Here is a 27,088-nt window from a genome sequence, read left to right as displayed (position 1 = left end):
TTACCCTGATGAATCCCATTCTGAGGCTTTCCCAGGGCATTTTTTGGGCTATCACTAAATGTTGTAAATGATATTTCCTTTCTGGATAACTATGTGGTGAGAGAGCAAATTTCCAATGGGCACTTGAACCTGCCTTCTTATTTTTGCTAGTGGTTTGGCTCTTTACCATAGTGCTCCAGCAATGGGGCCAGTCCCCATAGCCATTGACTTTGCATTCTTGGCAGCATCACAGTCCAGATGCCAAGCTTTGAATGTTCATTTTCTTTCCCTACCCTGCAGCAGCAGCATCTGTGACTATGGTTGCTTCCTGGTTGGCCTCCTGTCAAGCTGCTTCTTTAACCTTCTGGCTGGTTCCATTGCTGTCTGTGATGACAGCTCTTGCATTGGTGCAGAATCAGCCAGCTGGTAACTGACTTGTCCCGTTGGATACCATTTTCTTCCAGGTGTCAGGAATTTACTGCCTTGGACTTAAAACATTTTACTGCATAAATGAAGTTCTGCCAGAAATGCACTACTTGTGTTGGCCACCAAAAATGGTAATTGTGTCATTGAGGATAGCTTTGCACTCTATCTAAATGCACAAAGATTGAAGTGAGGTTGTTTGTCAGTAAACAGCTTTATCCTGACCAAAAAGAAACCCAGTAAGCAGGAAAAGGTAAAAATCAGATTGCCCCTTTAAGCTAGAACCCCTTTGCTGATCTTAATATAGTCCTTTGATTCTACAGTTATCAAGAGAAACAATGAGATCACGGTAACACAAACATTCTGTTATTCTGCAGTTGTTAGGGCTACTGGGAACACACTGGGGCACAAACACCATAATAGCCACACTTCATCAGAATAATACTAACGTATGACTTAAAAGCTTACTTGTGAGTAGTTTTCCATATGCAAATAGCAGATTTCATGAATGACTTCAGCAAGAAGCACAAACAAAAATAAAGGTAACATGGAGAGAGCACAGTGTGCATGTCTCTCTTTCTGCTTCACAGAACACCACCTAACCTTGACAAAGAGAAGCCTTCCTTTAGTAACATTTATATGTGGTAACCCCAAAAGACTACAGTCAAGTCAGAATGTACCATACAAGACACTGTACAAACATAATGGCTAGGGACAGACATTACACATAAACCAGTTTAAGTGATCAAAAACTGGTTTAAACCTGTAACAGAACAGATGTTCAGTGCACATAAACCAATTTGAAAATGATTGAAACTGGTTTGAGATAAACCTGGTTGAATGTACTATCTGATTTAGCTGATTCGGGTCAAACCGGTTTATGCAATGTCTGTCCCAGGCCCCTCCTGGTTTAAGTTAAATCAGACTCCCCCAGCATCCCAGCTTGTTCTCTGGACTGGGCAGGGCTCCAGAGAGCTGGACTGGCCCCTCCCCTCTGCTCCCTGGATGCAGCTCCAGCAGAGACTGCAGATACAACAGGGTCTGCCTGGCTTCCTCCTGCTTTCCCCACCCCCCATCACTACTCCCTGCTTGCAGGGACTCTTTCCTCCCCTCTGCCTTACACAGGCACCTTTCAGCATTAGCTAGCATACCACATGCTGGCTACAGTCCATGCTGTGGGAGACAGGACAGAGGTGGACAGCGCAGTATCAGCTTAGGGCTTTTTGGAGCTAATCAACAGGTATTTGATAATGTCCCTCCATTCCTTCCTTGGAAAAAGTTGTTTAAGAAGAGCTTGAACTAATGAGAGAAGTTTTTGCTTTCTTAATGGGCTGATAAACACTGAGTGAGAGGTAATAAACACTGTGTTATCAACTCCCTGCTGGGCTGCTGAGTGGGGAAACCCTCACTAATCAAAGCATCCTGCCTGGGCCTGGCCACACACCCCACAGCTCAGCACTGTGGAAGGGAAGGGACATGGGCGACTGGTGTTACCAGATTTGCCCGCTACTTTGGGGTGTGCTCATTTATTAGGGCTAGGGTCTTGGTAATTCTATTAATGTGCAACTTGTGTTTCTATACGGAGCTGTATCTCTTCCTTTGCAAGCCCTCACCCCCAATGGAGCTATCTTGCAGGACTCAATTTCAGTGGGGCTGAGCTCCTCCAGTCCCCAAATCAGTCATACACACACACACACAGAGATTAACGTGACACGCCTGACTTGGCCGGGTTTCATAGTTTCTAGGGTCGGAAGGGACCTGAGCAGATCATCTAGTCCAACCCCCTGCCATGGCAGTCAAATGACCCCAGCAAGATGTTCATCTAACCTCCTCTTAAACACCCCCAGGGTAGGAGCCTGCACCACTTCTCTTGGAAGCTGGTTCCAGACCCTAGCCACCCTGACTGTGAAGTAGCGCCTCCTGATATCTAACAGGGTGCTTTTTATCCCCTCATCCAAATCGCTGATGAAGATGTTGAACAGTGCAGGCCTGAGGACCGAGCCCTGCGGAATCCCACTGCCCACGTCCTTCCAGGTTGAGAAGGACCCATCCACTACCACCCTCTGGGTGCGACCCACCAGCCAGTTGGCGACCCATTTGGTCCACCAGTGTCATTCTGGCTACACCACAGCCCCCCCAGTTTCTTAATGAGAACGGGGTAAGAGACAGTGTCAAAAGCCTTCTGGAAGTCCAGGAAGACTATATCCACTGCTACCCCTGCATCTAATGATCTGGTGATCTGATCATAAAAGGCCACCAGGTTGGTCTGACAGGACCTGCCACTGATGAACCCATGTTGGTTGCCCCTAAGCGTGCAGTCCCCTACTGGCCCCTCCTGGATGTGTGCCAGCATAATTTTCTCGAACAGCTTGCCTAGGATCAAGGTAAGACTAACCAGCCTATAGTTTCCCGGGTCCTCCTTCCTGCCTTTTTTGAAGATGGGAACCACATTGGCCCTCTTCCAGTCCTCCGCTACCTCACCAGAGCACCACGAGTGTTCGTAAAGTTGTGCCAGGGGACTTGCAATGACCTCGGCCAGTTCCTTTAGAACTCTAGGGTGGAGATCATCTGGGCTGGCTGACTTGAATATGTCCAACCCCTCCAGAAGCTCCCTAAGTAAATCCTCGCTAACCTGTGGCCCAGGTGTGCCTCCCCCGGGGCCCGAGGGGGGCCCAGCAGGGAGGTGGCTGTTCTGGTCCCTACTTAGGAAGACGGAGGCAAAGAAATCGTTAAACATGTTAGCTTTGCTGTCTGGTATGATGACCAAGTTTCCCATCGCGTCCTGCAAGGGCCCCACATTACCCGGGACCTTCTTTTTACCCCCTACATATTTAAAAAAGGACTTCTTATTGTCCTTAATCTGGGAAGCTAGTCCCAGTTCCATCTCTGCCTTGGCCTTCCTAACTACCCCCCTACATCCCTGAGCAACTGCAGAATAGTCATCCCTGGTGATGACCCCTTCTTTCCCCTCCTTTTTAGCAAGAAGACATTCCCGGATGCTTTTGGTGAGCCACGGAGGCTTGTGTGCTCTCCTGCTCCCTTTGATCCTCGTTGGGATTACCTTCCTTTGGGCTTGGAGGATCGTCTCCTTAAGGAGCGACCACTCTCCTTGGACACCTGGCTCCCCTCCCCTCCGGGACCTTAGCGCTTCTCCAACTATCCTCCTTAGCTCGCTGAAGTTTGCCCTCCTAAAATCTAGGGCTGCTGCCTTACTGCATGCCTTTGCCACCTTGTGCTGGATGGTGAATTCCAGCAGGCGATGATCGCTGTCGCCCAGGTGGTCGAGCACCCGCAGCCCCCTCACCAGGTCATCACCCATGGCCAGCACTAGGTCCAACAAGGCGTCTCCCCTGGTGGGGCTGTGCACCTCCTGGGTTAGAAGGAGGTCCTGCACTCTGGCCAAGAACCTACATGAGCGTTCAGACCTGGCTGACTGCTCTTACCAGCAGATGTCTGGGAAATTCAGGTCCCCCATGACTACCACATCCTTAGCCTTCACTACCTCTGTGAGCTGACCCAAGAATTCCTGGTCAAGCTCTTCTCCCTGGTTGGGAGGTCTGTAGTAGAATCCCACCGTTAAGTCCCTTTCCCTTCGACTGCCTTGTACTCTAACCCAAAGCACTTCAGAGTGCCCCTCCCCAGACTCCTTGCTAATTAACGAGGATGTGTATTCCTCCTTAATATAGAGCGCCACACCCCCACCTCTCTTTCCTATCCTGTCCCTCCTGTACAGCCTATAGCCCTTGACATTCACCGCCCAGTCGTGCGCTGCATCCCACCATGTTTCCGTAATCTGGGCTGGTGTCAGCCAGCAGGAGGGTGAGTTCCTCCTGTTTGTTGCCCATACTACGAGCTTTTGTGTAGAGGCATTTGAGGCCTCCTGTGGGTGTGTGTACTGACTCCCCTAGTCCCAGCGTTACCCTGGCCCCTATCTCTTACCTGTTTATTCGCTTTGCTCGTTGATCTGGGCTGGGCTATAGTTGTGGGTGCTGTTTGGTCTGGCAGTCTGATGCTTCCTCTGCCCTCATCTTCCCCTTCCCTCGACGAGCCTAGTTTAAAACCCACCAGAGGAGGTCCGCCAACTTAGAAGAGAACACACGCTTACCTTTAGGGGAAAGGTGAAGACCATCCCATCCCAGCATGTCTCTCATCGTGATGTGCCGGTTGTGGCTGAGGAATCCAAAGGCCTCCTGGAAGCACCATTCCTGTAGCTGCCAGTTGGTCTCCGTGATGCGCGTTTCATGCCATCTGCCTCGTCCACTCATTGGCACGATAGAAGAGAAAAACACCTGTGCACCCATCTCCTTCAAGCACGCACCCCAGAGCTTGGTAGTCCTCCATCAGGCGATCAGGGCTCCTCCTGGCCGCATCGTTAGTGCCCACATGGGCTAGGACCATGGGGTAATAATCAGTGGGCTAGATTACGGTCTGGAGCATCCCTTTCACATCCTGAATCCTTGCTCCAGATAGGCAGTATACCTCGCGTGCCTCCTGGCCTTCTTGCCTCCTTCAGCTTGCATGGGACACAGTGAGCATGGAGTTGCCTCCTCCCTGGTTTCATCCTCTCTGTCTTCCTCCTCCAGGGCTGCCAGAGCTTCGTACCTGTTCTCCAGCCGGACTGTAGGAACTGGTACTGCCGTGTTGCGAGCAGCCCTGGCACGGGAGGTGACCGTCTGCCACTTAGCAGTGGAGGGCTCATCTTGAGGTGCATCCTCCTTGGTCGTACAACCCTGCAGGGAAAAAAAATAGCTGTCAATTTCTTCTTCTTCCTCCCTGATTCCCCTCAGCCTGCTAAACTCCTCCTGAAGCTCCCTCACCCGCGCCTCCAGGGCCCTAAGGCAGGCACCTGCAGGAAAGGTGTAGGGGTCTCCAGTCCCTGCCCCCCCAGGCCTTGCTGGGAAGCTCCCGCAGGCCAGGGGGTTGGGGGACGCCAGCCCCCCTGTGGGCTCCATCTGGGTGGAGGCCTCAGACAAGCCCCGGGAAGGCAGGGGCCCTGGTAGCACTCCGTGTCGACACCATCGTAGGAGTTTCTAGCTGAGTTTGGGTCCTCTGGCCCGCGCTAACAGAAGTCGGCCTCTGGGCCCCTCCTGCTCCCCCTCCAAAGTGAACGCCGGCGCAAATGCCGGTGCGCTCTTACAGACCACGCCTGTTTGCGCACTCAGTTTGTGCGGCTCGGGAGCGCGGCTCCCTACCAGCTCAGCTAAGAGGGAACCTGGGGGGCTTCCCCTCCGGATCCGGCTCAGCTGCGTTGGTCCCTTTGCCCCACTTACCTTAGGGGGATCAGCTGCTGCTGCCCCCGCTGCTGCTCCGTTTGCTTCTGCTGCTCTCACCTCCGCTCCAGGTCAGGTAAGGGGGCACACGTGTATGTAAGACACACGTGTGCCTGTGTCCTTCCTCTCCCCGCTGCTCCCAGCTCCTGAGTGCCGGAAGCTACGTCAAACTGCGGCTTTTAAAGGCTGCGGTTTGAATTTCCCGCCTCTGCTCTATCCGCCAATCAGGCGCTCCGGACTTACCAGAAGTGCCTACTGGCGATCCTGCCCTCCTGCACTCCCTCGCTGGGGGCACCCGGCGCCTCCCCGAGGGATATCCCCGGGGGTGCTCCCTGGCTTGGAGGACAGTCCCCCCCAGCCCACCCTGTTTGCGCACTTTGTTCGCGGAGCTCCCTACCGGCTCAGCTAAGAGGGATCCGGGGGGCTTCCCCTCCAGATCCGGCTCAGCTGTGTTGGTCCCTCTGCCCCACTTACCTTAGGGGGATCAGCTGCTGCTGCCCCCGCTGCTGCTCCGTTTGCTTCTGCTGCTCTCGCCTCCACTCTGCATGGACAGGCTGATACCCTCATATGCCAAGAATCAGTTCATCAGAGCAACAATAGCTACAGTCAGACACAAGCACACATTTAAACAGAATACCTCTGAATCTGGCTGGGTGTCCAGATGACACCCTCATGGGCCAGCATTCAGTTCATTAGGGCACGACTGAGCCAAACTGGGTCAATCAGCCTGTACAAGCTGATCCCCTTATGTGTTTCAAACTCAGCACATCCCAATCTTTTAGCGTCTTGGTGAGCAGACCCTACAGTATTTTTGGGCTACACAGGGATCTTTAGCTTAGGTAAAGGAAGCGTTGCTGCACAGCAAGTGAGAAAGGAGAAGTAAAGAAGGAAAAACATACCCAATTACCACCAGTTTGACTATAAAAGTTATTTATTGCTAAGTATATGAAATATACAACAGCACTAGCAGTAATAGATACGCAAAGGAAAAACAAACGCAAACAATCACAGTATACCCTGGTTTCACTAAGTATTTGGGGAAACTTAGCTCAAGCTTAACTAATACAGGTCAGGTTCAGAAATCTGTGCTGCGAGAGCGAGAAGAGAAAAGAGAGAGAGAGCTGGAATCTCACCAGTCCAAGGCACTCGGGTTGCAAAGCTGACAGGTTAAAGTTCTCAGCACGATCCTTGGAGGCAGATGATCTGCCTTCTTCAGCCTCGCCAGAAGAAAGCGGGTAGTGTCAGCACTCACACTGCTGCTTCTTTTACAGGTTTTTATACTCTCAGTTCAGCTTCTTTCAAGCATTCTCAATAGTATAAATCGAATTGCCTTTTCTGTTGACAAAGAGTTATCTGATTGAAACATCTCGGGAAACCGATTGATACTCAGGAAACACATACTTAGGAGCCAGCTTGACATTCCTATGGATAGCAGATATACTGATGGGGTATCTCCTGGTGTCATCAGAAACAAAAGATAGCTTGCAGCATTAGGGTTTTGGATTTTTACTTGCTGTGAACAAGCCTCAGCTTAGCATGACTTTTCCAGATCTTACTGTAGTCTTTTAACAGACTTAAGGCAATTATGGGAATGTTCATAACCTGTTGTGGAGAGGACTTCCACCAGTCGTCCTGGGAAAAGTATGATGACACTTGTGGACAGGGCTCCAACGGGCTGGACGCTGTGATGAACCCTGTACCATTGTTCAAATGTTGCCCATGCCCCCTCTGACTCGGTCTATTGCCTCAGCATTCCTTAACCTGGCAACCGAGTTTTAGCCGATTTAGTTTACATAGGCCTCCCATAGTGGGACCGGGGAATGTACGGCCCAAGATACCTATTAAACTTACTTCTGCTTAGAAGTGTGTGTGGCGGGGGAGGAAAAGTCCTTTAGTCTGATAAATGCTGAGCTGGGTGTGTGGGTTGATTAGCATTTGGAGCACAGATTCCCCATCATGCAGTGCTCCCCTGCTCCCAGAATTCACTGCAGTCTCTGCTTCAGGCTTTCTGTTCTCCATTTCTCATGTAAATGAATGGTCATCTGGTTCCATCTCAGATGCAAATGAGACCTAGGGCAGTTGTTTCATTTTTGTCACCCTTATCTGGAGGGTTTTAGGTTTGTCTGTCACTGTGCTTAATCAGTTTCTGTTTAGGTGGGGGGGGGATTTTTTGTGAGTCAGACAGTCTGCGTCCTGTGTCAGGGGTCCCCAAGAACATGGAGCTGAGAGGTAACACACATGATCTCCCCCACTGTTTTCCCCATCACAGCAATAGAGGGGAGGGGATGAATTTAAGATGACCCTCCCAATAATTAGATTCTATACATGGAAAATTATAACAAATTTTAAATTTTCCGTATGTAGATTTTAATTATTGCAGTGTCATCTTAAATTCAGAGTCATCTTGGTTCAGGTGTATATGGTAGATAACAAAACTAAAATCCGCATTGTATTACATGGTTTAAAATCCAAAACTAGCTCCATGGTGCTCTTTCATAGTTATGTGAGGAATTGTGCTGTGACTGCGTCAAGAGGCCCTCATCTAAGGGTCCTCATATAGTGCTCCTCATATGCCTTCACAGAAACAAATGGAGAGCCTGTATATTTGATTTGTAGGCAAGCAGTGCCTATTTCCAAGAAGCAAAACACTTAGAGACATTATGAATCATGTCATGGCATCAAGTATGAGAGATTTACTGGGAAGTTACATGAATACAAACTGAGTGAATTAGAACAGTTGTTGAAAAAAAACCCATCTGTCTATACACAAGTGCATCACATAAGTGACTGAGCAGTGAGAGTTAGCTTTGTCCTTTTTCCTAAGTCCTGCAAAGCCCTTTGCTAAGGGAGAGTTCTTGAAGAAGTGTGTGATAAAGGCTTCAGACAGTGAGTGCCCAGAGAAACTTCAAGCTTTTACAAATATCAGCCTCTCAAAAAGTCCAACAGACAATCCAGTAGAATTATCTGTGACTTACCAGATAATTTGCAGAGTCAACTCTGAAATGAAGCAAAGGCATATGCTTCTTTTTCAACAGGAATCGATATAAGCACAGATGTGAGTGACAGCACAGTGAGATGTGTTTGTTCTGGGTGTCAATCAAGATACGAATCTGACAGAGGAGCTTGTAGAGTTAGTGTCAATTAAAGACACAGCTACAAGAGAAGACATTTTCAACATTGTAAGTGAACAGCTCTGGGCAAATTTGGTGTGGATCAGAAGACAGCAGTGAGCTTAGGAAAAGATGGTTATTGTTCCATGGTGAGAAGGAAGGCAGGGTGAAGACCAAAGTGCAAAGTATTGAGCTTAGTGTTTTATTTGCATTCTATAGCAGGAAACTGTCTCTGCCTAAACTCTGAGGCATGGACCAGGTGATCAATGCCATGGTAAAAACAGAGAATTTCATCTAAACCAGGGCTCATTGGCAGTCAGACAGAGGAAAATGACTTTTGTCACTCTGGGTCATAGATGGCCAGGTCTGGGGCTCACTTCAGCATCAAGAGAAGCAGCCAAAGTCCAAGAGGAGCATGCCGAGTTTGTATGTAAGGAAATCAGAAGCCAGAAGATCTGCATGGGGAACTGAGTCAAAGATCCAGAGGGTCAGGCAGAGTACAGGGTCAGGGGATGTGTCAGATCAGATATCCAGGAAATCAGCTACAATTGGGTCATAAATCCAAAGGGTCAGGCCAAACTCGGGGACCATGGGCAAGCTGGATCAGATACCTAGAGAGAATGTCAGAAAGCCAGTAGCAGCACAGGCCAAGGGTGCAACAGCCTAGATACAGAGGTAAAACATGCTGCTTGGACACTTCCTCTTCTGGGTCTGGGGTTTATATTGGAAGGGGTGAGGGATCAGTTGACCTTGGCTGGCCACTCTAGGGGCAGAGAGCAGGCATGTGGTTAGGCCCAGATGAAGGGTTCTGGCTGCCTGTGTCCATCCCAATACTCTGTTGAGGAGATGGCAGACAGGAGGGAGCAGGTAGGCTACAGCCCCAGGTTCAAGGCCACAGTCTAACATTACAACCACCATCACCTGCTCAAGAACCCCTTTCAGGGGGCACTGATCCTGGTTGGTCCTTATGGGTTTTTTTACTAGGACAGGGGCATGACATTCCATAGGCTCCTGCTTGCATTCCTCTGGCCCATAATCCTCACAATCCACAAAATTATATCATTGTATTCACTTAATTCTTGAGTTTAGAATCCCATCGACTAAGTATTCTTCTTGACCCTGAACCATTGCCAGTGGTGGAGGCGGCTGAGGCCATTGGGAGAGCAAGTTTTCTGTGCAGGGCTTAAACAGGAACATGTGAAAAACAAGATGGATTTTCAGTGTTGCGGGGAGCTAAAATTCAGAGGTCAGGTAATACAGAAGTGGCTGATATACCTGTGATCTAGTTTCTATGAGGGCCAATGGGTGCAGAGGTGTTCTGTTGACAGCCATACCTTTTGTCCTAGTAAGTAAGTAGGCCCCATTGATGATTTCATAGACATTTGGGCTGGAAAGGACCCCAGAAGATCATCAAGTCCAGCCCTCTGCCCCAGGGGCAGGAAGTCAGCAGGGACCATAGGATCCCAGCAAGATAAGCATCCAAATGTGTCTTGAAGGTGTTCAAAGTGGGTGCTTGAACCGCCTCCGGCGGCAGTCTATTCAAAACCTTGGGGGGTCAGACAGTGAAGAAGTTCTTTCTTATGTCCAGCCTGAATTGGTCACAGTGGAGTTTGTGACCGTTTGATCTTGTCATCCCTTGGGGGGCTCTGGTGAACAGACGTTCCTCCAGATCCTGATGAGCACCCCTGATAAACTTATAGGCGGCCACCAGATCACCCCTGAGCCTGTGCTTTTCCAGGCTAAAGACCTCCATTGCTCTCAGCCTCTCATCATAAGGTCTGTTTTCCTGACCTCTGATCATGCATGTGGCTCTCCTCTGCACCCTCTCAAGCTTCTCCACATCCTTTTTGAAATGTGGAGCCCAAAACAGGATGCACCAAGGCCAAGTACAGGGAGAGAATGATATCCTGGGATCTGCTTGAGAAGGCTCATGTTCATCTTGTGGTCAACCATAACCCCCAAGTCCCCTTCATCTGTAGTGCTAGCCAGTGTAGCACTGGCAAGCCTATAAGTATGCTGCAGGTTTTTCCTCCCAAGGTGGAGAACTTTGCATTTTTCAGTGTTGAACACCATCAGGTTCTCATCTGCCCATTTCATGAGTCTGTCCAGATCTGCCTGGATCACCCTCCTCTCCTCAGGTGTGGATGATTTACCCCAAAGTTTCGTGTCGTCTGCGAACTTGGCCAGTCCACTTCTGACACCACTGTCCACATCATCGATGAAGATGTTAAACAGTATAGGCCCTAGGACAGAGCCTTGTGGGACCCCACTGGTCACAGGGCACCAAGACGATTTGCTTCCATTGACCACCACCCTCTGGGTCCTACCATGGAGCCAGTTCCCCAGCCAGCAGATCGTGGTGATGTCAAGACCACAGTTAGCCAGTTTAGCCAAGAGGTGATCTTAGGGTACCAGATGGAAGGCTTTTTTAAAGTTGAGGTATACAACGTTGATCTCTTCCCCCTTGTCCAGGTTGTGCGGGGCGCGAGCCAGGTTGCAGCTGTTGCCCCGGTGGGTTCTATCCCCTGATGTTAGTTTGCGAGAGGGAGAGGTAGACTCATAGCGGTTCCAGAACATTTTTTTATTTAGTCTCTTACTTACACACCACCGGTGTTGATGTGGCTGCAAGTTCTGTCCTGGTTATAAGGGACGAACGAACGAAAAACAAACGACGGATCCGAGAACGAAAAACAAAACGATCAAGAATGAGAACAATGCGTGTTACGAACCAGTACAAGTGGGTGCACAAATGATGTTATGGCTCCGGAGGCAGGAGAAGCCATGGGAAGCTGGCCAGTCCTACCCACTGAGCGGTGGATGCTCCGGCTTCTCTCTACTGAGCGGTGTTTGCTCTGGTATCTAGCTGGGCGGAAACTCAACCCTAGCTTTTATAGGCCAGATGACAAGCCCAATTTCAAGACCCCGATTGGTCACATTTTCCTACCAAAATGTTCGCAGGGTTTTCCACAGGTGACGGGGTTTCCCCAGCACATGGCCATGGCCATGCAGCAAGCCAAATAGGGGCTTTCCAGATTGTGAGGAGAGTGCTTGGCGGCATCTGTTGCTGGGTAAAGCTGGCAGAGTCCAGCTGGAGCGTGACGTGCCCCCTTGCCATCAAGCACTCGACTACAACAACAGGTTCATTTACTTTCTTTTTCAATCAATTAAACAAGGTATAAAACAAACACAACTAATGCTACACGTAATTAAAAGATTAACTAGAAACCTCATCGCTAGGGTGAACACCTATAAGAAACAAGCAAAGAATTATTAACATCAAACAAGCAAAGAATTATTAACATTAAACATTCAAACATTAAACAGTGCGGCTTGGACGTAGTGCGTGTTCGGGTACTGTCTGGCGTGACACACCATCGCCTCGAGTGGATCTGGACGAGTCACTCTCAATAGCCGAATCCTAGGGTGGCAGCTAAGGCTTCTTGGCCTTCATCCCCTAGTCTGTGCAGTTGTTCCTTCATCGGCCCGGTACAGTTCAAGAGGAAGCCGAACATAGCCCATTCACGAGGGGATCGGTCAGGTGGTGACTGGCGAGCCCAGAGTGTGCCACCATGGCCTCTTGGGGCCTCACGGGTCATGCTTCCAAGGCAGACAGATGGTGGACAATCCTCAGATTTGACAGCAATGTTGACTGCAGTCCCTTCACTCGCTGACAGGGCGCTCTCTTCTCCCCTCGGTCGGAATGTGACTGTGGGGCTCCCCATCACGCAGCCGAACACGGCGGGGGTGAGCGAAAATCCCCATTCCTTCCCCCCGGTTGTCAAGGAAAGGTATCCCGACACTTCTGCGTCCCGCGAGCCACCCGCCTGGTGGAAGGTTATGTGGGCCCGAAGATCGTCTGGGGTCGTCACAGATTGGCGGCCGCAACCCCATGGGCAGTGGGCATTCAAGCCCGCTTGGATTTCGTCTCCCTCTGTTGAGGATCCCATCCACGTCGCCATGTGTGAGGCGTGAGCCAGGTTGCGGATGTTGCCCCGGTGGGTTCTATCCCCTGATGTTAGTTTGCGAGAGGGAGAGGTAGATTCGTAGCGGTTCCAGAACTTTTTTTTATTTAGTCTCTTAGGGGCTTTCCAGATTGTAAGGAGAGTGCTTGGCGGCATCTGTTGCTGGGTAAAGCTGGTAGAGTCCAGCTGGAGCGTGACACAGGTGATACGTCACCTGGTCATAAAAGGAAATGAGGTTGGTTAAGCAAGACCTACCCGCAACAAACCCATGCTGGGTATCCTTCAGGATATTGCCTTTAGCTAGTCTGTTAAGGATGGCCTGCTTGATAATCTTTTCCAAAACCTTCCCCAGGATAGAGGTCAGGCTGATGGGCCTGTAGTTTGCCAGATCTACTTTCCTCCCTTTCTTGAAGATAGGCACAACATTGGTTCTCTTCCAGTCATCAGGCACTTCACCAGAGCACCAAAAACTCTCAAAGATCCGTGCCAGGGGCCGAGCTATGATGCTTGCCAGGTCCCTGAGTACCCTTAGGTATAACCCATCAGGGCCGGCTGACTCGAAGGTATCCAGCTTGTCAAGGTGTTTCTTCACGAGGTCAGCTTCAATGGAGAGCAAGGAATCTCCCTCACCTGGGCCTCCCTGACCCATAGTGGGCAGGGCCGTCCCATGGAACTGGTGAAAAACTGATGCAAAGTACCTATTTAGCAAGTTCGCTTTTTCCTGGGCGTCAGTTGCCCCGTCTAGTTTCGCAGGGGGTCCAGTGTTGCTTTTCCTCCAGCTCCCCATATATATAAAAAAGAACTTTCTATTTTCCTTGATATTTGTAGCTATGTTGGTGATGTTGGTCCACATGCCATTTGTAGGCTTCTTTTGCCTTTTCCAGATGAATTTTTCATTTATTTTTGGACCTTCTGCACATGTTGTAGCTAGTCTGTAGTTCCAGGGTTATCAGAGATGGCAGGTAAGGCAGGATGTAGCCAGGAATGCAACCAATACTTGGCAAAGAATGGGGTCCATCCAATCTTTGCACGTAAAGTTGTGGTAGGCAAACTCTCCAAGTGTTAGCAGGGGTGTTTAGTTGTTCTGCTGGAAACTGAGGTAACACTGGAAGTATTGCATTTGGATTTGAATTGTTCTCTTGACTTAACCATTTGTTTGTGGGTGGTATGCAGAGAAGAACTGGGTGTGGACCCCCAGCAGGCACAGTACCTCATGCCAAAATGAGGAGACAAACTGGGATCAGAGGTTATGTGGTTTTGAAACCATAAAGGCAAATCACATTGTCCAACTGTAATTGGACAGTGTCTTTGGCTAAGAGCAGACCTGTGTATGGGAAAAAGTGGGCGATTTTGCTAGGCTGATCTGTTACCATCAGAATTGTGGGATATCTATTGGATTCAGGTATTTCTATGATAAAGCCTATCAAAATAGTAGACTAGGGTTGAGGGGTAACAGGAAAAAGCATGAGCACCCTGTATAGGTATTTTAGTGTAGGTACAAAGATTGCAGGAGCAGACAAAATCTCAGACTGTCTCATGCAGGTAGGGCAACCAAAAGTATTGGGAAACCCATTGGCAAGTCTCATCTGTTCTGGGGTGGTCTGCTAATAGTGAGTCATGGCTTGCACAAAGCACTGTCAGTCTGGCCAGACCTAGGTGTACATAGATACTACCCTGTGTGATTGTGATCCCCTCCTGCTCCTGGTGGGGTGTCAAGAGATGATGGCTTGTTCCCCAGGGGGAATTTCCCTTAGGTGGCATCTTGAAGCAAGGTTAGTAGGTCTTTTGGTCAGGTGGCACAAATGACATTGTGTGGCATCAGAATAGGGCTGAGTTCAGCTGGCACCTGCATGGGATTAGCATCATATTTCATCTTTTCAGGAGAGGGCATTTACTTTTCTGTTCCTGGATCCAGGTTAGTATGCTATTTGGAAGTTGAACTGGAAGAAAAAAGTGACCAGTGCAGTTGCCTCTGATTGAGAGCTTTTGCCTGTGGTCTACAAGGACCTATATTTTGTGTCGTATTCCTTCTCGATAATGCTGCCACTCCTAACGGTCACCCAGAAGGCCAGGAGTTCATGATCCATGTTTTGTTAATCCTGTTCCACTGTAGTAAGTTTTCAAGAAATGAAAAAGTTCAGGGGCATAAGGTCTGTTCAGGGCATGGCACCTATGGTGGTGCTAGATGCATACATTTCTACCACAAACGGCAGGGCTAAGTCCAAATGAGTGAGCACAAGAGCAGGGGTGAAGGCCTATTTCAGGTGTTGGAGTGCTTGCTGGGCCTCCCTGGACCGGCAGAACTGAACCTTCTTACACAGTAGCATATTAAGAGACTTACTACCTGGGCAAAGATGATGATGAATCTGTGGTAGAAGTTCACAAACTCTAGGAATCTTTGAAATTATTTGACATTCTGGGGTGGTTTCCACTCAGGGACAGCCTGAACCTCCTGGAGGTCCATTTTCAGGTCTTCAGGGGATAAAATGAATCCAAGGAACTTCATCGTCATTTGGTCAAACACACATTTCTCTAATTTTGCAAAAAGACCATGTTTGCACAGTATTTCCAACACTGTTTGGACATGTGTTGAATGTTGGTTAGGGTCCTCCAAGAAAATCAGTATGTCATTGAGGTAGGCGATTACAGACTGGTCCAGTACGTCTTACAGCATGTTATTAATGAAGTGTTGGAAAGTGGATGGAGCATTCATGAGCCCAAAGACATGACTAAGTACTCAAAGTGCCCATACAGCGTTCTAAAAGCAATCTTTCACTCATCCCCAGTGCAGATGCACACCAAATTATAGGCTCTCCAAGTATCTGGTTTGGTGAAGATACAAGCCATTTGAACTAATCAGGCAGGTCCATGATGAGGGGCAGAGGGTACTGATTATAAATGGTAATCTGGTTCAGTGCCCAATAATTGGCACATAGGAAGACTCCCGTACTTCTTTTTAACAAACAGGATGAGAGCTCCCATGGATGAGGTGGACCTGCATATGAAGCCCTGGGCCAGGTTCTCTACTAGATACTCATGGAAAATGGTGAGTTCAGGCTCTGACATAGCATAAATGTGTCCCACTGGGATTTTCACTCCCAGCTACAGATTGGTGGGGCAATTGTAATCCCAATGCAGAGGAAAAACAATTGCATGTTTCTTCTTGAAGACATCTGCAAATTCCCGATACTTTCCAGGTAGCTTGATTTCAGATTCTGGAGATGGTGCTTCCTGGGGAAGTGCAGCTGGTCACCATTATGCCTCTTTGATAATGGGATAGGTAGGCAGGGCTAATAGAGCCAGGAGCAAAGAAACTGCAAAGAACTGCCAGACCTGGTCTTCTAGAACTTGCTGGGGAGAAGCTATCTGGGCCAACTGGTCCAGCCTGGGCAGGCCCAAGGGGCCTGGTATAGAGAATGCCTCCATACCAAGTCTGCTTTGTTATGTGTGGTGGTTCAGGCAACTTATCATACCTCAGTGTCAGTAGAAGCAGACAAAGTCCAAGGGCAGCATGTCAAGTGAGAACATAAGGAAGCCAGAAGTTCTGCCCAGGGAACTGAGTCGGAGATCCAGAGGATTAGGCAGAGCTCAGAGTCAGAAGGCAGACTGGGTGAGGTATCCAGTAAATAAAACCAGAATGAGGTCAGGTATCTAAAGGGTCAGGCCAAATTTGGGGACCATGGGCAAGCCAGATTGGGTATCCAGAAGGTTTATCAGGAAGCCAGTAGCAGCAGAAGCTAAGGGTGCAGAAACCTGGATACCTTATTGCATGGATACTTCCTCTTCCAAATCAGGGTTTTATAATGGAAAGGGTGAGGAATCAGCTGACCCTGGCTGGCCACCCCAGTGGCAGGGAGTAGGCATGTGGTTAGCCCCAGCTAGAGGGTTCTTGCTACCTATGTTCATCCCAATGCTCTGCTGAGGAGATGGCATACCAGGGCGAGCAACTTTTCCAAACCACAAACTGAAAACTTTCAGCATGTATTATGTTGAAGTCTACCAGCTGAGTTGTGAGTGATAAAATTCATCCACAGGTTTCTCTTTGTGATGAATGGATGCAGGATCTTGCCTTCTTGGTGAAAATAATGGAACATCTCAGTACTCCAAACATGAGAATGTAGGCTTGAAACCTAGCTGCAACAGAGCTTTACAACCCTGTGCATACCTCTGAAATGAAGTTGTCTCTGAAAAAAATTGTTCTCTCAATGCAACAAAGCACCTTTTCTTACCTTGAAGTCATTGTTCAATGTCACTGGGATTAAGGTGGTGAGGGCTGGGAGAAGTATACGATCATGATTGCTGATCTCAGACACAAATTCCAGGACAGGTTCTGTCTTCAGGCTTTTCAGCTTGCCATTCTCTATCCCTGTAGAAGATGCCCCACAGTAGCTGTGTGTAGAACTCACTGATGTTCGGTATAATACTACACTGAAGTTCTCAACAATTAGGATTCACAAATTTTACCAATAGCTAGAAGAAAACTATCCAGAACTAAAATCCTTTGCATCAATGTTATGTATTTTTATGAGTACATTTGGGTGCAAACCAAATGTTCTTGGTGATGAATATCTACAAATCAAAACTGCTCTCCAGACCCAGTGATAAGCACTTGAACACCATCTTTAGCACAGTCCTTGAAACTGAACATCAAGGAATTGATTGCACCAAAAGAGATACCACGTGTCCAGGAGCAGTACTATCAGTTTGCAAGGTGTTAGTGTGTGCAAAAGGTTCTTTGTTTTGAACTCCTCTTATGTTCATGTTCCGTATATGAGCTGAAAATAAATCAAATTTTTCACACATTTAGAGACCTGTTTGAACCAATTTTATACATCCACAAATTTAAAAATTAATTTATATTGAAAATTGCTATTGATGTACAAAAAATGGTGCATCACAAAGTGTAAACCTAACTGAGTGAATAATAAATTTTGGTGAAAAGTTATGGGTGTGGCTCACAGGCACTTGCAGGACAAGGAATATGACCACCAAATAAATGGAGTTTGACAACTCTGCCCTATTCTATGGTTGACAATTTCAGACCTATGGGTTTGACACCCTTGACTATGCAGCTTTAATAACCCCCTCTTGTGTGATTGGTAGAGGAACTCTCCAGTGTGATCTCTGAGGACCAAAAAAAAAGGCAGATCATTCTAAGAGACATGGATGCAAACCCCCATTTGGTGCTTTGGTGAAAATTCCTCCAACACTTTTCCATGGCAGCAATAGAAATTTGTCAGCAAGAAGTGGCCTAGAGACCTGGGTTTGCATTTTGTCCCAGCTCTGTAGCAGAACAGGTCTTCTTTAACTATGTTTCATTATGCTAACCCTTGTCTGCACAGTCTCTCGCACTACCTTCTAGTGCAAATCTAGGACCCACAGAGAAGCCTCCACAGAAATTAGCTGGGGGGGAAACTGTAAAACAGAGAAGCTAGGGCCATGGCAGTCAGTGGGCCAAGAAGTAGCTCAGAGGGTTCCTTCTGTGTGTAAATCTATGAGAGACAATCAGAGGCAAGATTTTAGCTCTGCTGCTAAGTTTCAAATAAGGCAAATAGGGTGCCTATACATGAGCAGTGGAGCTGCCCCAATCCACTGTAATTACTGCGCTGAAGCAGCCTCCAGCATCTTGTTTATCAGTGTCCCCATACTTCTAACTCATTCAGTAAGCTTTAGATAAAGTGTCTGTGCTGCCATTTTGAAGTGCAAAGATGCTGATACACAAGATGCTCTGGGCACTTTAGTAAGAGAGGCTTTTGGAGCTCCACCCCCCACAACCCCAGTCCCGAAGCACATGTATAAACACCCATAGTTTAGGTCCAGTACAGTAAACATTTTTGTTTGCAACTGTAAACTATATCAAATATATGTGATAAGATGAATCGATACTGATAATAGGAGTAATACTCATGTCTTCAATTTTTCTAGATACTCAAATGGTTTTATTTATTGGGGGGTCTGTTTAGTTTATTTCTCTGTGGAATGGGGATTTCAGTCAGAAAATGGAGAACCAGCAACAGTTTTCAATCAAAAGATAATTTGGGGAGCAGTATTTGCAATTTTAATGTAGATTCATTTAAGCTTTGTTCTGGCAAGGCAGCAGCTTAGTCATCCTAGCCAAATTCACCACCAGAACTAGTCAAGATTATGTTTCCCCCCAGAAGGGAAGCAACCCCCCCCCCCCAAACAAACAAACCTCTCTCATTTTTGTCAGTATTTTTTTTAAAGGTTCATATTTTTCATTTTAAAAATGGACACCTAAAATGAAACTCTGAATCCTGCCATAAATGTAACATCTGCCAGGGCCCTGAGACAGCCCTCGCGGATGTAAGTATTACAGGGCTTCAGGGCTGCCTGAAATTTCTGTAGGAATACATAACGACGCTTCATCTAAAAACATACGCCTCATGCCCTAGCTCTTCCTCCCAGCCCAGCCTTCTTGCTTCCCTGTTAAGGCTAATGAAGGCTAATTAGAGCTTCTGCCTAAGGAAGTTGGTCTAACTGGACACAGGGCATGTAGGACTAACAGCCCTCTCTCTCACCTTTGTATATGGTGTAAAGGGGCTGGAGAAGGGATAAGAGCCTTACCTCATAACTCTCCACATTGCTTAAATATGCTATTATATGACACTTATGCTATTAAAACATAATATTAGCTTTAATACTAGCAATAATAAACAAATAATGGGGAAAAAAAAGATGATTTTTATAGCAAACAGCAAAGAAACACTAAAGCCAAGCCCTTTGGTGTATTTACATGTTTGATCAACACATGCTTTTTTGGCCACAACTTACACACACACACATACACACCAGGTTAGGGCCAGCTGGAAGGTACAAAAGTGGTGCTTGGGCTACATTTCTGAAGAGTAAGGGTCTATATTTTCAGAAACTGTAATGTGTACACTCTCTCACACTCTCTCTCTCTCTCTTCAATTTCTGAAGATTTAGACCCTTACCTTCTCAAAAAATGTAGCCCAAGCACTGCTTTTGTGCCTTCTAGCTGGCCCTAAGCAACCTGATTTCCTGTGTTCATAACCCCTTTCTCCCTAGCCTGTATGTTGTAACGCATTGGTAACAATAACATTTCTGAAATCTAAATGGCTTACAGGCCAAGAAGCTGAGCTCAACCACTGCAGGGAGAAAGCAGACCACAGAGAGGTATTATTTCTGACAATAGTCCAAGAAACTCTTGGCACTTTGAGGCATTCCCAATGTCCTTTGCACTATTTCCAGGAAAAAATGATTCCCAAGGCCTTGTATATTAAAAGAAGTTGGGTAAAAAGCTGGCTTATATCAATAAACACAATAACTACAATATTTTTCTCTTTAATCAGAGCACAGCTATCATGTAGAAGCAATTAAATCTTACAAATGGCTGTTTTGATATAAAAGGTAGCATTTCAAAGTTTCAGAAGTCCTCCTCTGGAGGCCACAATTTCACTTTTGAGGTGCTTGAACCTGACCCTTCTTTTACACTTTACCTATCTAATACAAAAGAGCACAGCAAAGGTCCATGGTCATCCTTTTTCTGGACTAACTGGGAGACAGTTGATGTTTGCACTTATGCTCCATTAGGAGCAGTCAAGATAGATCCACAACATTGGGTTATGGTTTGTTTCTCTTTGTATACCACATGTTACATTCCTCTTTCTTACACCACACGTTACAGTTTCAAATGGCTCTTTTGTTCTTAGAGTCAAAGTGTTAAGTGAGTTGATTTTGAATGGAAGGCAGACAGAGTAACATTGCTGTCTATATATAAAACTAAGCAACTTAGAAAAACTAATACTCTTAAGATTTTATGGCTGCAGGCAAGATTGGAGCAATAATTTGGGAAGATGAATGGCCATAAATTTATACTTCATATTTATCCACTTCTCTTCCCCAAAGAATCATAGTTTGTCAGCAAGTGGCTTGTATTCTCTTAGGAACGTAAAAGAATAGTGAGAAAGCTTAAAGTTTGTTTTCAGATTTCAGCCTATTGAAATTATCCACAGGCCTGTATCTGATTTATAGCAAGTCATTGTGCATATTGCCCTTCCAAGTATGACTGTGTGAGGCTTCAGACCATGCTTCAGATCCAGAGAAGCTTCAGACACCGAAGCGTCCGAAGCAGCATGTCTGGATCAAAGCACTAGCTTCGTTGGCCTTTTCAAAGCGCTTCAGAAAAGCGTTGGAGCCACTTTGGAGATCTGGCCATACAGCATAATGGGGAATCAATGAAATATCTAGAACTTTGATGTTTTTTGTCTGATTTGGATGACATTTGTAGTGGTGGTAGCCTCTGCTGAGAGGATGAAGCCTGCCAAGCTTCAAGACAATCTGTGCAAGGGTTTGGGGGGAATTGCACCCCAAATTCTTGAAAGAAAACTCATGTCACTCGTGTATGTGTTACCACACAGGGGGGTGAAAACTGGAGGGGTGGTAGCCCCTGCTGAGGCCACAAAGCCTGACATGTTTCAAGGTGATGACCTGTCAAGAAGATCGGTGCAGGGGTTTGGGGGGAACTGCACCTCAAGCTGCTGACAGGCAAAACTTGTGACACAGATGACCCTGTGTGTGTTAAGGTGCAGCGGTCTGAAAACTGCAGGGGTGGTGGACCCTGTTGAGGCCATGAAGCTTGACAAGTTTCAAGGAGATAAGTGCAGGGGTTTGGGGGAAACTGCACCTCAAGCTGCAGACAAGCAAAACTCATTACATGGGTGACGCTGCGTGTTAAGGCGCAGCAGGGTGAAAGCTGCAGGGATGGTAGCCCCTGCTGAGGCCAGAAAGCCTGCCAGCTGTCAAGGAGATGGGTGCAGGGGTGTTCTGGGTCCCTGCACCTCTGGCTGCTGACAGGCAAAACTTGTGGCAAAACTTGGCAGGCTTTGTGGCCTCACCAGGGGCCACCACCCCTGCAGTGTTCACCCCCCTGTGGTGTAACACATAGACATGACACGCGTTTTGCTTTCAAGAATTTGGGGTGCAGTTCCCCCAAAGCCCTGCACCTATCACCTTGAAACTTGGCAGGCTTTGTGGCCTCAGAAGGGGCCACCACCCCTGCCATTTTCACCCCCCTTGTGGTGTAATGCATACACATGACATGAGTTTTGCTTACAAGAATTTGGGGTACAGTTCCCTCCAAACCCCTGCACTGATCTTACTGAAACTTGGCAGGCTTCATGCTCTCAGCAGAGGCTACCACTCCTGAAAATTTCATCCAAATCAGACAAAAAACCAACCAAGTTATACATATTTCATTGATTCCCCATTATACACTATGGCCGGATCTCTGACGCGGCTCCGAAGCTTCAGAGCCACTTCAGCTGGATCAAAGTGGGAACCCGGTCCGGAGCTCCGGATTGGATCCCTGGCATCCAAAGAGGCCAGATCCGAAGCCGGATCTAATAGCTGCCTACTCGCACAGGCCTACTTCCAAGTATAGCCCTAGAAAAATCAGAGAAGTTATATTCTTTCACAATTCCATTATAAAGCATGGACATTTGCTTGTTTCAACTTATGTCTTTGTCATTTCTCTATCAAATCTTTCAAACATGTTGCCAATGCTTTATAGCATTGGTGTGTCTTGTTCTAAATGACTATGAAGCTTTTAGACATCAGGGAAATTTAAAGTACAAGATTTAAGAAAACCAAAACAACCAAACAAACCAATGTTCAGTCCCTGTTTTATGGACCCTCCTATATCCCACTCAACTGTTACTGTTTTTCTTTTTTCTTTTTTTTCTTTTTTACAGCTGTTTCATTTGAAAAATGAGAAATTCTAGTCCTCCAAATATAGAGCTCTGTGTTAGGCAAACGGAAAACTTCTCACTTGTCTAATAGCAGTACCTTGCCAAGATTACCTGTTGGTATTAGTACAAATTCCCTAGGCACCACTGGGCTAATGGGATTCCCATGTTCTCAGTGCTAATGCTTTGGGACATCTTAGTTACTAATGCCAAAATAGTGAAAGATACTGTTTTATAACATTTATACATTCTTTCAACAATTTACCTAAAATAAGGTTTACAAGACTTCATGTGAAAGGGAATGACATCGATGTCAGGCCAATTCCCCACTACTGTGTGGCCGGGTAATTGACAAGATGTTCTTGGTTTTAGGAAGAAAGTACAGTGTCATTAGAAGTACTGGGAGAAAGCCTAGCAAAATAACCATAAAGGTAAGTTTTATGTGCATAGCAAACACCAGTGGTCACTGACATTTACTGAATCATATTCTGTTCCCTTCCCTCCCTGCAGAGACCCCTGGAAAAGCCGGATGGGCTGGATGTTTCCGATCAGAGCAAAGAGCATCCTCAGCATCTGTGTGAGAAGTGCAAAGTTTTGGGCTACTACTGCCGTCGTGTGCAATAAACCTGCAAAGGTGGCCGCTTCCCATCCCTGTCATCCTGTGAGATCTTCTGGCAGCACACAATGAGCAGCAACACAAAAAATAAGCAAAAGCTAAAAAATTGCCAATAATGCCTATAAACTAATAATATGCCTTACCATTAATAGAATGTAACACTTTTCCTGTGTATGTGTATACATCAAAGACATATTTATAGGACTATGGTGTGTTTTTATATAAATATTATATATTATATATATAAAAAAATCAAACAGTGTTACTGACAGTGTTCACAATGGAACCACTGCTGTGGTTTTCTGTTGATTGTTTACACAGTTCCTCTATCACGGCCAGGTGAAATGAAGTAAAGTGCTATTTGTTAGGCATGGCATAATGTTCATAGGGGAGTACACATTTTGAATGGCTTTTGCAGGAATTAAGTAAAAGCAAGGCCACTAACTGAAAGCATGTATCAGTACCCCAAACATTATTCTTATTATACGACAAGATAAAGGAGGATTCAACAAGCCATAGCATTAAAGAAGGAAAACAATCATGTTTTCTTGCTTCAGAAGGTTTGAAAGTTCTGTGCTGCTGCTTTCTTGGACTTCCCATTATTTAACACAACTTGAGCAGGACTTTAATGAAATCATTTTTGGAGGGTGTGACAAATAAAGTGAGTAACTGTTTGAGGGAGTGGCTTCCGTGGCAGAAATGGAACCTTATAATTGGACATGGAGCATCAATAAGAATTCCAGCATCCTTTGAGAGAGGGATAATGTTGGCTTGCTTCAGGCTCTGACAGACTGAAATCCTTCTCTTGTCATATAATTTCTTTTAAGTAGACCCCTTATGCATATTTGCTATTCATTAGACCAAAAGCACACTAAATTTACTGTGAATAATGAGGGATAAGAATGATTTCGTCCCTAACCCGCAATTGAGAGAGGCTAGCCAGACTTACTATTTATACTAACTCTAAAGCCACTTTTTGGAAATATTGTCCTGTTTTCTACTGTACAAATTTGTTGTTAATATCAAAGTTTGTATGGATGTAGCCACAGAGGGATCTTCCTTGTTTTCTGTCTTCCTAAAATATCTACAACAGCTTTGGGAGAATAAACAGTTGAATTTGGTTGTCCCATTTCAGCTAAAAGGAACTTTGTGCAAAACCATCCCATTACAAACTAAAAATATATCATCAGGGATTGGAGAATGGCACAAAATGAATGGTATCCTGCTTTGATATATATATATATGTATAGTTAAGAGCACATCTGCAAAAGGACACAACATGTAAGGCTTGCATGTCATTCACTTTTGTAGCAAAGCTACAAGGAGATTCTTTTTATCCAACTGTTTTTATGATATTTTCTTCAAAAGGATGGACCTGTATGTTTGGTGGAGATGTTTTACATTTTAAATACATGTCCCAAGTTGAATGGGGGCAAAGTTAAGCTGAACAGATCTACATTAGAGTGGTGTCATACCAAGTTACATAGGGATATCGTCAGTGTGTGGAGTTGGACTCTTATATATAGGGGTCTACTGAAATCACAGGGGTACTTACCGATTTTCACAGGTTGATTGCAGCATAAAGATCTAATTTATCAGTCATGTGGCAGCCACCCCTCAGCACTGATTGGTGGAGGGGTCCTGGAGGCAGGGAGGAGATACAGGGGGAGCAGCCCCCACCTTATCTACTGCTCTTCATGCTGTCCCACCAATTGGCGCCTTCCCCTCCTAACAACGAGGGCCGCTGGCTCCCCTACTGGGGAGTCAGCACTTTATTTTTCTTAAGTTTTTTTGTTGTTGTTGATTTTCATGGACAATCCTAGGTTTTGCTGTTTCTGCAAAATCTGTGAAACCACAAATTAAGTAGTTTCCTATTTATAAAGCAAACTGAAGACCTGTAGTGAGCATTCCTCTATGAAATGTGAATGTCTTGACAAATTTGATACAGGATGAAATGTTTGCCATTTCTATGCTCTGTTGTGAGCAAAGCAAAATATTTCCAAGGCAAAAATGATAATGCTGATGGTGGTAAACTTCCTATGCATATTATGCAGACTTTACCATCTATAGGTAGCCTGGTAATTCCAGTTGTGTAGCCTGCTGGTTTAGAGAAAAGGACTGGCTGGGAGTTAGGATGTGTTGATTTTGTCTGGTTCTGCCAGCTTGACATTGCACAAGTCACTGAAACGCTCTGTGCCTCAGTTTCTCTAACTGCAAAATGAGGATAATAATACTTAGCATACCTACCTCACAGGGGGTGTTGTGAGGTTTGATAAATACTTATAAAGCGTTTTGACATCAATGGATGAAAAGCGCTTTTGAATTAAAAAACGTAATATTAAGTTAAACACTTTATAACTCTTTTGACCAGGTATCAGTTCCTTAAATTAAAATAAATTAAAAAACTGTGACTGAAATTGGAGACTAATCATGGATTACAATTGCCTCTGTGTAGTCAGCTAGTTAACATTTTCAAGCAGAAATGCATTCTTAACTGAAGAAAGAAAATACATTTAAGAACCAATGGTGCCAACAAAGCTACTAAATTTGCCCATGCAAGAAAAAAAGAAATGTGTGCAAACCAGTTTAAAGGTGAATTTTGAAAACTTGACCCTCAGTATTGCCCCTTAAATGTTACTTGTCTAGCTTCAGTATAATATTGCTATATATTTAGCTTATGAACTTGTAGGGTATGGTTTAAACAAAGATTCCCAACCACCTAATGTGGCTTTAATGCAACTAACATGCATATGTACAGAATAGTAGAAGTAAAATACTTTTATCATCGTGTTTTCCTAGACATTAGAAATGTAAACACATCCATTTGTTACTACTCAGTGAGCATATTTGGACTAGTCAGGAAGAGAATGAATCTTCCTATCCACTTAATGCTGGAGAAGAGGGACCTAAAAGCAGGTAGAGAAAGAGCCAAGGGCATGATAAAGCAGAAAGCATTACTCTTGTGGTCTGCTCTCCATTCCCCAGTATTCATCAACCCACTCCCAGCAAAAGTTAAAACCATCTAACGGGGGCTCCACAAAGATATGGGTTGGGTACAATGGGCAGAAAAGGAGAGCAGCCGCACCTTACAGTACATGTGCCTCTCTGAGCCTGGAAGCAGTATTAGTTCTGTTTGTATTTGTTATATCCATATCAGGAATGGAAAGCAAGGGATAAGGTAGAACCCATGGGATGTGGAGGGAGGATGAGTAGGATGAAGCACCAGGGAAGTGAAAGAAGTCTGTTCGCAGTCCTTACTCACATACTTTCACTAGTATTGCTTCAGAGTCTTTAGTGGTATCCAGGTTGCATTCCCTCCCTCTTCATGGCTGAAAAGCCCTTGTTTCCAAGGAACTGATGTAAAGGAAAGTCCACAGATCCAGAATGTAGATTTTCATAATGTACTTCCCCTAGACCACTCCTATAGTGGGTTTGTGACTGGGGAAAGTTTTTTGATACCATCGGTATTTATTTACCCTGTATCTTTAAAGTTTATGAATTTATATGTCATCACTGGAAACAGATGTTAGTGTTAATGATCCACAATAATGTATACTTATTAATGTTTAAAAAAGGCATTCGATAGAATTGTTCACAATGTTTTAAATTTCAGTTTACAAATGCACAAACACACATCTTCTGATATATATTTTCAGAAGAGATTTTTTTTTTCCTTTTTTCCTTTTTTTTTTTTTTGTTTAGAATACATATAATTTTTTTGCCCCAGGTATGGAGCTGGCTGAAATTTCTAAGCAGCAATAAACCAGAATGAGGATTTTTCCTCCAATTTTCACGAAAACCTTCTAATAGAATTTTGGTCAGCTCCAGTTTCTGTATCATCAAATGATATTCCATGAATGGATTTTAGCTATCTTAGTCAACATCAAAAGCAATTTTTAGTCCAAATAATTTTAATTATTATACATTAAAATATGTACCCATTGAGAGATGCATACATAAGAGGAGCTTGGCTCTACAGATGTATTTTAGACGCTTACAT

The 27,088-nt window shown here is 45.7% G+C and overlaps 1 protein-coding gene across 1 annotated transcript in view; it reads left to right on the top strand.

The window, feature by feature from the left end:
• The window catches only part of ZCCHC24 (zinc finger CCHC-type containing 24), a 201,039-nt gene extending 174,697 nt beyond the window's left edge, over positions 1-26,342 (top strand). Inside the window, exon 4 of the mRNA XM_090057143.1 lies at positions 22,983-26,342. Coding sequence (XP_089913269.1) covers positions 22,983-23,096 — 114 coding nt within the window. The 3' untranslated portion in view covers positions 23,097-26,342. The remainder of the gene's footprint in view (positions 1-22,982) is intronic.
• Positions 26,343-27,088: the final 746 nt, after the last annotated feature.

This window comes from Crocodylus siamensis, chromosome 7, assembly GCF_052110815.1.
Source record: "Crocodylus siamensis isolate JL-2025a chromosome 7, ASM5211081v1, whole genome shotgun sequence".
Lineage (NCBI taxonomy): Eukaryota > Metazoa > Chordata > Crocodylia > Crocodylidae > Crocodylus > Crocodylus siamensis.
Note: the sequence above shows the minus strand (reverse complement) of the source record. Positions and strands in the feature narration are given on the sequence as shown.